General features: G+C 31.5%; 1 protein-coding gene across 7 annotated transcripts in view; it reads right to left on the minus strand.

The window, feature by feature from the left end:
* Positions 1–1,236: 1,236 nt before the first annotated feature.
* The window catches only part of Usp25 (ubiquitin specific peptidase 25), a 133,664-nt gene continuing 121,959 nt past the window's right edge, over positions 1,237–12,941 (minus strand). For all 7 annotated transcript variants that reach the window (XM_087208348.1, XM_021256118.2, XM_021256119.2 and 4 more), the window contains 4 exons: positions 10,265–10,344; positions 5,913–6,036; positions 2,162–2,357; positions 1,237–1,844 (listed from right to left, as the gene is read on the minus strand). In XM_087208348.1, the coding sequence (XP_087064474.1) occupies positions 1,672–1,844; positions 2,162–2,357; positions 5,913–6,036; positions 10,265–10,344 (573 nt within the window). In that variant the 3' untranslated portion in view covers positions 1,237–1,671. The remainder of the gene's footprint in view (positions 1,845–2,161; positions 2,358–5,912; positions 6,037–10,264; positions 10,345–12,941) is intronic.

The following is a 12,941-nucleotide window of genomic DNA, read 5'->3' on the forward strand; positions in this document are numbered from 1 at the left end:
AGCAAAAGAGCCACATGATTCTTTGGATGTGCCTTTTGAAGGAACAATTTCCATATAGTATTTGAGCACTTTTGTGTCTCAGCAGTTAATTACACATATAAACACAAGCAGCTTTACCATAGTAGAATATTATAAAATATCAGATACTTGAAAAAGGCTGTGATGATACATATAAAATTTCCAAATTTTTAACAAGACCTAAAAACCAAACAAGACTTCTGCTCAGCAGAGAACTTAAAATCTAAAAGCTAAATACATTTTGATACCTACAATATGCATAATTTAACTTGACAACAAGAAAAGTATGAGTATCTTCTCAGTAATATCTGAGCAATACAATATATTTTTTAAAAGTGTCATACGCTATATTAACATTTTTTCTTCTTCCTCCACCCTGCATCTTTTGTGACAGGCACTTATAAAAAGCACTATTTTTGGCGACGCTATAACAAACATACGCATAACATAATGATGTATTTTACTATGCTAACAAAGTATTATTTATAAAGAAATTTTTATAAATTCAAAAATAGGTTGTTATAACATGAGTACCTTTAAAGCACTGATTTTGATTTTCATTCACAATCTTACTTCATTAATCTTAAACAACATTTTCATCTATAAAATGTTCTTTAGTAGTTTCCCTTTAAAAAAACTAATGTAAATAAAAGCAGTTAATATATTCAACTTCTAGTTAAACAATATCAACTTCATTTCACAGCATTGATTAGTAGAGAACATTTTCAATTAAAATGGTATACAATTTACAAAAATAGAATGATTATATAATGCAAAACATTGTCCTCCAATATGAAGAACTTGTATATGTATACATGTTTCATTTTAAGTTTCACAAATAGCCCTTATTCAAGTACTTTTTTCAGATTTCACTTGAAATAATCACCTTGCTATATTACTTGTAAATACACACACAAAAAAACCCCAAAGGTTAATATAAGAAAAGGTTATTTGAGTCAAATATCAGTCACTCTCTTCAATGAAAACCTGACTGAATTCAAAACAGGTTTAGATGACATACTAAGTTGAACAACTTAGTAAAGTATATATATATTTAAATGTTAAACAGTAAACTTTTAATTGGCTACCATTACAGCAAAAAAAAGAATGTATTTATCTATTCATTACCCAATATTTATCCCAAGGAAAAGTTCATTTGCATATTATAACTAAAAAGATAACACTAATATACAATATACCTGCTTACAAACACACAGGTAGCCATAAATAAAACTTTATTCTTTAATTTCATTTACAAGCTACCAAATATTATGTATAATACACAGTGCTGAACACTTAAATGGCTATAGTCATGGAAGACTCCAGACTGAATGGAAAGCTGCTGATAAAGAAAAGATAAAAGCAAAGTAATACTGTAACAGAAAGGTGGCAAAAGAATAATTTTGCCGCCGTAATAAAATCAATCAGATTTATAATAGTATATCAGTTCTCGTTAAAACAAAGTCTGAGCGCCATGCGATTCTCAGCTTTACTGTGTGAAGTCTAGTTAAAGTTTGTATAGTCATTGTCTTTTGCAGTTATTAAAATAAAAAAAGTTAAAAACTATAGCAGCAACAAGCAAATCCTGTGATAGGAAGGCAAGAGTCAAGAACTAAAAAAGTTTATACAGTGTTTAGAGAAAGTGTGTGCGGTTTATCTTCCATCAGCAGGAGTTCGACTGAGAGACAACATGATTCGGGCAAATCGCTCACAGAGTTCATGAGTGGAATATGAAGGTAATTTCGGCGGCTCATTGAAACCTTTAATCTCTGTAGAACAGTCAAGCAGTTTTGGCAGAAAATCTGTCAGCTTTTCTTGGAGGTTTGCTGCAAATACAAACAAGGAGATGTAGTAAATTATGCGGCAACCATCCGCAAAATGACTTATTACCTTGCAGTGGCTAGTTGAGGTTTTACTTCTAAATAGTATGTAAAATAATTGCCATTTTGGGGGAAGAGATAAAATATAAATGGCAACAGTAACATATACAACTGAGTTTGTGAGTATGAGGGAAAAAAACCATAATGATGTGAATGTGAAAATACTACAGAATATTTAAAAATGCCAAGAATATAGAGCATCTTATTCTAATTGCTTCTTATCCCAACAAATCAGGTACCTACTAGCAAATGTTTAAACTCACATTCCATTTCTTGTCCTAAGTAGGAGCACCATCGATTCCTCATGTCTTCTACAGCAAGTATATCTTTCTCTTCCATTTCATCCACCAGTAACAGGGGCAAAAATGGAACAATAAACTCATTCATAATAATCAAACCATTGTTTACTTCTCGATCTTCTCCAGATTCAAAGAGTTCTGCAGCTTGTTCATTTAATTTCTTTTTGCAGTGAGAAAAAAAAAGAACAGATTTTGTTTTCTTTTTTAGTTAAATAAAAGTTACCTGTAAATGTCAATACTAATGACAAAAATAATAAGTATGTTTATAAATACTATTGGAAAAATAGCAGTCAGAAAAATCACCTCAGCATATTTTACAGCAAAGTCCCTTAGAGAAAGCTATGCATGTAACAACAGAGCAGAAACAGAAGCAAAACACAATGGAGAAGGTACTGGTGTTTTTAAAGTTCATGTTCTGCTTATATTACTTTGATCATCACTGTAGGCGTCATTTAAGTTTTCAGAGATTAACTTCTCTCAGTTTGAAACTTTTTATAAGCACACAAAATAATTTTTTAAATAAAGAAATTCAGGTTCCATGTTAATTTTGAAAAACACATTATCTTCTCTATAAATGTCAAGTGAAAATTCTTTAATACAAACAAGGTTAAGGTGATAAAAGTAATTCATTTTTCTCCTACAACGAATTTTTACTGAATATATACCATATGTTACTAAGTGTTCTACACAGATACCCAAGCAAAAAGAAAACTCTTAGGGAGCTTACAATTTGGTGTAGGCACCAGCAAATTTCTGCTGGATTATTTTAGGGTTTGAGAACCATATAGTTATTGCTCTGGCTACTCAATTTTGCCATTACTGGACAAAGCCAGCCATGTACAACATAGGGATCATCAGTCACTGCTATATTTAAATAAAAGTTTATAAAAACAAATGGTAGACTGGAGTGCAAACCATGAGTGTTGACCACTGATTCAGTATAGAGAAATCCATGAAATAAGAAATGCAGACATAAGAAACAGAGTACTGACATACTAAAAGCTATGATATTTAAGGGTTTAAATTTGAAACTGTAATGAGTTGCAAAGCTGAATTTCATATAGAAAAATTACCTGTCTATATTATGTAATTCTTGTACAACTGATTTTTACTGTGGAAACAGGTCTGTACTAAAAGTCCAACTCATTAATTATTCAATCTTGAACAAATTGGTTAAATCTCTTAGCTTCAGTTACTTTATATGAAAAATTAGATACTATTATCTTCCTGATATGAAGATTAAATGAAGGAAATTACAATAGTTTTATCTTTATAAAAATAATTCAATAAATTTGAATTGTTGTTTTGAAGGGTAATGTTAAATTTTAATGTTCAGTTCACTGAAGCAATGACCTAAATATCTTAAATATATATTCAAAGACAACCTTATTCATCCTCTTAAGATTCCCCATGCTAAACCTCAAACTAAAGTCTGGCAGCTTTGATTTTTCCATTTGTGGCTTTTAGGCATTTAACAGTTACCATGTCCCTAAATTTCATTTCCTTCATCATCTTCTACACTGTATTCTTCATAGCCACCATATCACTGCCTTACTTTAGGCTTTCACATCCTTCCTGTCTTCCCCTTCTAAAGATCCTGACATGAATCTGTACTTCTCTATAGTAAATCACTGTCAGAATTACTTTCTGGTTGGTGGAAAAAACTGATTATGCTAAGCATAACTGAAGTTAAACTGGTGCAATATAGGCTTGTTATCTGACATCAGGCTTGTCTCCTCCCTAATCCACTACTGTGTATCTTAGCCACAATAAATTTAACTTCATTTTCTGCTGTATATATTCTAGGATAGTTGTGGTAGGGTAGCAAACCTATGGTATGAATGCTGCAGCTGGCTATCTGCTATCACTGAAAGTTCTAAAAGGTTTGCTATCATTGTATATGGATGGTGTCCTTTTGACTAGAATGTTCTCTCTTTTCTACCATGTATAATACTCCTATTTAACCATCAAGATACAGTTCAGTGGTTATCTCTTAAGAATCTTCCAACAATTCCAGAAGTACCATTTTGCATATTTCTCATACTGCTACTTAGTCTGGAATATAAAAATTATTTTGTATGTCTCTTACTAGATGAGTTCCCTGAGCATAGGAAATATGTCTTACTCATCTGTATATCTCTCAAAATGTGATATTCTGTAAATACACAGTATGAAAAAAACTCCACAAAGGAACACGAAAATAATCCTTAGGAAATTTTATCTAAATCCCTATAATAAAACAACTACGTGTGGCTGATTTATTAAAAAATGAAAAAAGAAAACATTCTATATTTCTTTTAGTGTTTCAGAGGAATCAGCAAGTTGTTGTATTTATATTTAAAATTAGTTTTACTAAAATCTTTCCAGAGCCCAAGAATTATTTGTATTTAAGTTAAAATTTTCAACATATTCAATGCCTATTGCTATACACTTAAATAAATCTGCATTTTTTAAAAAGTGAAACACATAATTCAAATGTTCCTTCTCGTGGAGTTTTTTAGTCTTTGAAAGTAACAAACTCATCCTGGGGCTGCGAGTCTCCCTTAGTGGTACAGTGTGTGCCTACCGTGGGTGAGGCTCTCGGTTTATCTACAGAACCACAAATAAACTGGTGAAAAGATAATAATACCATCCTCAGTGAATATAAAACAGCAAATAATTTAAGTTTAAAAATGCACTGAAATGTAGTAAAATCAGCAGAGAGATCCTAAAATTTTACTATTCCCAATCAAAAACATCAAAGAGCTATTGCACTCTAAAATTAGTGTAAAACTGGTAATTTCTACTGAAAGTAGATTTCACTAGTGGACCTATTTAAAAGAATTTTAAAGTATACTTTATACATATAATGAAACTCTACAAATTTTAAAAATATAAACAGTACAGTACTCTGAAGATTTTTGCTCTATGTTTTAACAGGAAATAAATGACAACTTGGGAGTTCACAGCACAGAACAGATGTTAATAGTAAAGTGAAAGTGAAATCTACTCAAAGTATTTTTAAATGGAGTCTAAGATATCAAACATGAAGGCAAGCTGATCCAAGGAACATCAACAATGTACTCCAGACATCTAGAGTTTCATGAACTTGTACAAAAAAAAATTTTTTTTAAAGTAACTTTTAAAAATCTGTAGTACTATAATAGTAACATTTCAGGGCCGGGGATTTAGCTCAGTGGTTTCGCTGCCTGCTGCACAAGCGCAAGGACCCGAGTTTGATCCCCGGTACCAAAAACAAACAAACAAACAAACAAAAAAAACCCACAACATTTCAACATACAGTGAAAATAGCTGAAGAAGAAACAACCAATCATTAGGTACAAAAAAAGAACATTGTATCACAATGAATCCTTGGACCTTATGTACATCAACTATACAACATTCATAAAGGCGATTCTTTGTTTTCTGGAATAACAGTATTTCCTCATGATCTATGCACCCACTCCTTACCCACCAAAATGGGGACTGTAGTATGATGATGAACTCTAAATATATAACAAAACAAGCAGATCTCAATTTAAGAACATTTTTGGTTTTTAACATAAATACTTAGGATGAAGAAGATGCAATTAAGTATATTTTGAATCTTAAGGGAACAGATCCAGTATATAAACATCATTATAATTCTTACTCTACCAAAGTTAATAATCAATCCTTAACATAAGCCTGAAAAGTTTGCCCAAAGATAAAAACATACTGTGTGCATTCGACTTACTAGTAAGCATTCTCTTCTATAATGTGATATCAACTCTTCATCATGTCCTCTGTATGGGCCCTTGGACAAGAGTTCTTTGTTATTCTGATAAGCACAGATAAGGAACAGCAAGGAATCTATATAACTTAAAAATTAAAAACAAATATATAATATTAGCATTTCATTTTTGTTAAAAAAAAACCACTAAAGTACGATTATAAAACATTTTAAGTATACACTTAAATTTTTATTATCTAAAACAACATTGTGCTAAAACATATCATCCAGTACACGGTGTACTGTGCTCAAGAGCACTATTTTAGCAACACCAACATCTGAAACCAGGACACAGCTGCAAGTTAAAAAAAAAAAAAAAAACAAAGCTAGGAAAATTGAGTGAAGGGGTCATAACTGATAAATTTAGATAGAGACTCTGTATTCTTTGTATTAATTTTTCTGATATTTCCATGTAGACTCAAAACTAAGATTGATGTGCAAGCCAAAAATGTATTTGTTTAGTAATATAACATCATTTTCACATGAAAAAAGGATCGAATATCATTGTCTTAGGATTGCAAATATCATTTGGTTCATGTACTACAGTGGACTATTTAGTCAGGTTTCCTTTATGTGTGGACACAGTTCTAGCAAAGGACAAAGGAGAGAATATCCAAAGCAGATCAAGGAAGTAGAAAGAGAAAAAAGTGAATTCAAAATCTGGGATACCTATTGGGATAAAACAAAAATAAAAAAGCCCATAACTAAAGTAAAAGGATGACAAGACTAGGCCCTATGTGTTGTATTAATATAAGTCTAGAGAGAAAATGTTTAATAACATATTACATTTTTATCTAAAATAATTATCCTTCTCTAAACATATTAGAGGAAAAATATATCTAGTCATATATTTATATAACTGAGATTTGAAAGGTATGTTAAGATATCATGTTTGTATCATTTTTCCTATAAATTACTGTAACTTCTCATAGATTAGTACAGAAAAATATAGCATGTTTAAAAAAAGGAAATATTGTAAGTGATCACATATTTTAAATTCTGGGCTATGCTATCAATCAGTGTTATTGTGCTCAGATATGAAATAAATATATTTCATTCCCCAGCTATAAGTATAAATGTAAACTTAGGAGGAAATTAACATGCAAATTCATAAAAATCTGATTAGACATCTGAAATGATCATGAGTTTATTTTAAACATTTTTAGAAAATGTATTTTTCCAGGAATTCGGTTTTGAGAAACTTTTCAAAACTTTATTTTGAAATATTTTAGTAAATATATACTCAATTGAAGATTTATGAAAAACTGGAGTCTTAATATTAAACACTACTTTACATCATTAAACTGTTACAGTTGATTAATAAATAACTGGCACACCTATCTTTTCTTTTCTAGATACTTTTTAAATAAGAAACATATCTCCTGAATGACATTCATATTTAGTTTTATAGATCTGAGTCATCTCTCAGAGAATAGCTCTGAAACTGTTATACTGGTCCAAGTCTTCTCTAAGTTGCACAAAATTTCATCTTTATCAATGTTTAGAGAACTTACAAATACATAAAATTCAGAATAAGATCCACTAGTCCAGTTACCACATTCTTACTTAAGATGAAAAAAGACCACGTAGCCTGATAAACACTCTTTATCTTCCACTTATATCACTATAAAGCTGTGGTTCCTAAAACATTTACTTCATTATTCAGAATTGACAAGAACTCATCAGTAAATATTCCACTGAAGGCTTTCAATTGTTATGTTTGTTTTGAAAATAAAAGTTTGATGGCATCTTTTGGTATATTTGATATATACTTAACTATGCTAATTGTTTAAAGTAATAAAGCTAACATTCCTTTCAAAAATATTCTATAAATACTATGTCACTTTACTAATTTTCTAGTTGATTATCCCAGGTTAATAACATTCACTATACTACCATACAGATGTGCTGAACAAATATATAAGAAGTGATAAGCAAATTACGAAATTTAAACAATCTTCTAAATTATACCTTAAAGTCTTTTAACAAAAGCTAACTAGGAGTTAAACAGCTACAAATGGATACTAGATTTTTGTGGGGGAGTGGGGAGGTGTTTTCTTTTAGGGATGGGGTGAGGAAGAGTCTCACTATGTTACCCAGACTCGTCAAGATTCTGGTTCACAAGATTCTCCTGCTTCAAAATGTATTTTGCCTCTACTTTATTTAATTGAATCATATAAGAATATAGGGGGGTTTCCAATTTAATTTTTCTGATTGGCTGCGTACTTTGAAAAGGTTATTATATCTCTGAGGAGTCTACTTCATTTATCTAAAAGTCTGAAATGTCTTTCTGATCTCACTGTACTCAATTGTAAGATCAAATTAGTATTTCCTGACATAAGTATGAATCTAAGAAATGCTGAAAGTGAATATTGTTAGAAAAATAAAATAATGACTAATAAACTCATTCAATGGAGCCATTCATCAAAATACTTTTCAATTTCAATGATCAAAGTGAAACATCTTGTAACACAAAGACCAGGACTTTAATAATGTGAATCTAAATGTTTAAATACAATGCGAAGTAAAACATTATTTATTTTTTGTAGTGTAATTCTTAAAATTTGATAATTATAAAATTTCCTCTAGAACAGTACTACCTAAACAGAACTTCCTCTGTTGACGGAAACAGATACCCCAGTGTATCTGTGCTGGTCAATATAGTGCTTACTAGCCACACATGGCTGCTTAACAGTAGAAGTGTGGCTAGTATGACTGAGAAAGTGAAATTTTATTTTAGTAATTTTAATCATTAGATATGAATTGTCACATACAGTTAGTGGCCACGATGTTCAATGGCTATAAAAAAAATGTCCACCTTTGTCATTAAAAGATCATTACCTCAGTGTAGGATTACGACATTTTATTAGAAGAAAGAAAAAAAATCAGTATTCTTTTTACTTCATTACAGTAAGACACTGTATTGAAATAAAGCAGTTTCTCAAAAAACACCAATTAAGTAAGTGAATTACTGATTAAGTAATTCAGGATATAAATTTAGAAATAAAGTATGTTGGGAAATAAGTAAATACAAACTAGTAATCAGAAATAGCAGGTAAACCAGAATCTATTTTTTTATTATTAAAATAATAATATTATAGCTACTAAGCAGAAATTCCTTAAAGCCCACCTTTAATTTCAATGAAAATTAAAAGGAACCTTACATTTTTTTGTGGAAATATAGACTAGTACAATCACTATGGAAATCAGTATGGAGATTCCCCAAAACTTAAACAGAAATTCCATTTGACCCAGCTACTTCCCTTCTAGGATTCTTCTCAAAAGAGTTATGGGCATCATATTATGGTGATTCTACATGAATACACATGTTTATAGCAGCACAATTCATGATAGCTAAATCTTGGAAGCAGCTTATATGTTCACTAGCAGATTACTGGATAAAGAAAATGTGGTATTTACACACAATGGAGTACTACTTTGCCATAAAGAAAGATAAACTTGCATCATTTGCAGCAAAATGGATACATCTTAAGGGCATAATGTTAAGAGAAATAAATCGGACATACAAGCTGAAATATTGCATGGATGCTCTTATACGAGAAACCCAAAGTATAAAAAAAGCACAATATAAAAGATGAAAAGGATAGCTAGATCTTTCTCAATTGAGAAGAAAATCAAGAGATGATGAGAGGGGATAGAAAGGGATGTAAAAAGAAATTAAGATGCATTACATAGATGTATGAACTCCACACAAGGAATGTAAACATTATGTACTACAAACATCGAATAATAAAATGAATGAATCAATCAATGTATTTGTAGTATGTAGAAGTTTCCAATAGATATACTTTTTATGGTATACTTTTTATGCTCTGTTACTGTTTCAGAAGCTAGGACAGTTAATTGCAGCCATTGAGGTATTGGAAATACTATCTTTAAGTTAAGATAAGACATGGAATCAACTCAAAAAGGCTTGGTGAGTTGGGGTAGTTATTTGGGAGTATAAAGAGTTCCATGTGCTTGGCTACCAGCTCTACTGGTCCCCAGCAAACTTTCTACTGGAACATTAGGCTATTGGCTTCAATCCAATTCCATGTCATCCTAAACTTCAACTGTCATATTTGAGAGCTTATGGAAACAAAAACAGAAAGGCCAACCTCACAAATTTAATTTAAAATAGAAAATATATTTCAACTCTGTACTATATTTGTAATTTTTCTGTACTCTAGAATTGTTCCAAAATGAAAAGCTTATTAAAAATGTATACTGTGAATAAATTTTTATTACATGGCATCATTACTGAATAGAAATACAAAAATTAAATTTATTTTTCATATTTGTCCACTTTGCCTTACCTTTCTCTCTGAAAATTTTCTAGTCCAATTATGAGATACATAGTTGTTTCTCTGAACTTCTTATAATCCTGATGCCACTCCTATAGGAGAAAATTATGAAAAATATAAAACTTATAGTTACAATAAAATTGTTTAACAATACATTATTCTAATTACTTCAAATTAAGGAAAACAAAGAATTCAAAATCAAGATTAACTTGATCTAAATCAGACTGTGATAAGACTCCTTATAATAATATAAAAATTATCGGGCCGGAGATTTAGCTCAGTGGTTTCACTGCCTGCTGCGCAAGCGCAAGGACCAGAGTTCAATCCCCGGCACCAAAAAAAATAAAAATTATTCAGCATTGATGAGGGCAAAGGAAGAATAATTATTTTTCTTTCAAAAATTCTTCAGTATAAAATAACATTATTACTAGAATATTAGTATAGTAATATTTATCCAAAATGCTTGGGGTCAGATGTTTCTGTGATTTCAGGGTTTTGTGGTTTTGGAATATTTACATTGACTTTACCAGCTGAGCATCCCTAGTCCAAAAATCCACAACCTGGAATGCTCTAAAATCCAAAACATTTTGCACATTATTTTGGGGCTCAAAAACTGTTGAACGTGGAAGCATTTCAGAAAATGTATCTCTATCAACACTAGAGACAGGACATTCATGATTTATTACTTTAATATGTATCAAGCCTTGAACATAAGCTGCTTGACACAATTTAAGGGAGCAAAAGAAAAATGTTATACATCTATGTAATTTTGGCTAATTTGTGATAAATCTCCCTTTAAATGTAGCTGAGAAGTCTATTTACCTGAGAGTAAATGAAAGGATGGCAGCAGTTCACAGTTCACTGCCCCTTCCCTCCAAAATAATTACAAGGCACATATTATGGTAGGTGATTCTGAGTTGATGCCAAAAGTAGAATTATCTCAACTTGTTTAATAAAAATTTACTCAAGAAAAAAATTCAAAATAGGATCAATATAAAAGAATATCAAAAAATGTTAAAGCTTTTATACACATATCATTGTAAATAAATGAAAATAAGAAACATGTAGACAAGCTATTGGCCAACTGATTTCTCCCTGAATATAAATTTTATTTTTCAAGGCATAAGTTTCATACTACTAAATCTTAGTAAACAAAGACAAAGTTAATTCTGAAAGCATAAATTTAGCTTTTCCAGGAAAGGTACTCAAACTGCCACTCTGTGTTATCATTAGAATACCCTTAGAAATTCTAATTAGACAAACTTTTCCTTGCAAAGGAATGAGAATAAATGTTTTAAGCTTTGGAGACCATACAGTTTCTGCTGCAGTTAAAAACTCTATAATAGACAATGTGTAAACAATTGGCTGTGTTCCAAAAAATTTTATTTACAAAATCATGAGGTGAATGCATTTGGTGTGGAGGACAAGTTTGCTGATTCCTGAGCTTAGAGCAAGGAAAACATGTGAAGAATGTGCAAAAATGAAAAAACAATGTCATTTAAATACCTGTACAATTTAATGGCTCATCAGTTAAATAGAATATGAGATTTCAGAATAAAAATACCCTAAACACAATCTGTTGAAACCCGGGAGAGGAACTATATAAGCACATCTTAATTAAAAAGTCCCATAAATCCTAGAAATAAGGTCACAGAGGAACCAATTTTAAGAGCACAGATTCAGAGCAACTTTCAGTAAAAGATGACTGTATATTCGCTTCTCATGGTCATGAGGAAACAAAATATCTATGGCTCCAGATAACATATGTTGACCAAAAAATCCTGGTTAATATGTTTCCTTAATTAATAAACATCTGTGTACTTTGTCCATGTTAATTTCTAGAGGGCTTCATACAGAAGCCTTTCAAAGTGAAATGGATTTAGTAGATGAGGTGAAGCTTAATTATGTTGACTTGATTGGCTTAGGAGCTGCCTAGGGGATTAGTAAAGCATATATCTAGGTGTGTGTGGGTGGGTCTTGCAGGCTTCACCTTGAGTACTATATCTAATCCCTCACCCCTTCTTGTCTGGAGCTGCTCCCTTGCTCTGCTTCCAGGCCAATATGAACTAAGCAGCTTTGCTTCATCACACCCTTTATAATGTTCCACTGTTGAAGTCAACCAACGAAGGACTGAATGCCCTGAAATCATGAGTCAAATAAGCCATACACTCCTTAAAGTTGTGTGTGTTAAGTATTTGGTTCCAGCAAATGGAATGCTGACTAACAGAGGAAACTGGTGCTACAAGTGGTGTCATTATTGTGATTGGATTGAGAATCCTTTAGAACTAGTTTGTGAGAAGAGTTTAAAAATGTCAGAAGATGTGCAATAAGAGCCAGATGGGTGACTATATTCAGATCTCAAAAGATCAGAAAGCTAATTGGAATGTAGATAGTAAAGACCAGGATCAGGAGTACTCAGTTGGAAATAAGGGCTCCATTGACAATTGGATAGGAACTACATGTATTATATTCTGAAAAGAAAAGTACGTTTTGCTCATGTTCTGAGACTGAGAATAATGGCAGTGGACTGACTGATCAAGTGGAGAAAATTTTCAAGGCAGCCCAATGTACAGGCCGTCATGGGTACCATTGTCTGTGTTACCATTGTCTGTGTTTAGCCAAATGCACAGCAAAAACTGGGAGGGAAAAACACAGCAGAAAAATGTGAATAACTCAAATTTTGGCCCAA

The sequence above is a fragment of the Heterocephalus glaber genome, unplaced genomic scaffold (assembly GCF_053883595.1).
Source record: "Heterocephalus glaber isolate CG9 unplaced genomic scaffold, H.glaber_assembly_v1.0 deba00000122, whole genome shotgun sequence".
Taxonomy (NCBI): Eukaryota; Metazoa; Chordata; class Mammalia; order Rodentia; family Bathyergidae; genus Heterocephalus; species Heterocephalus glaber.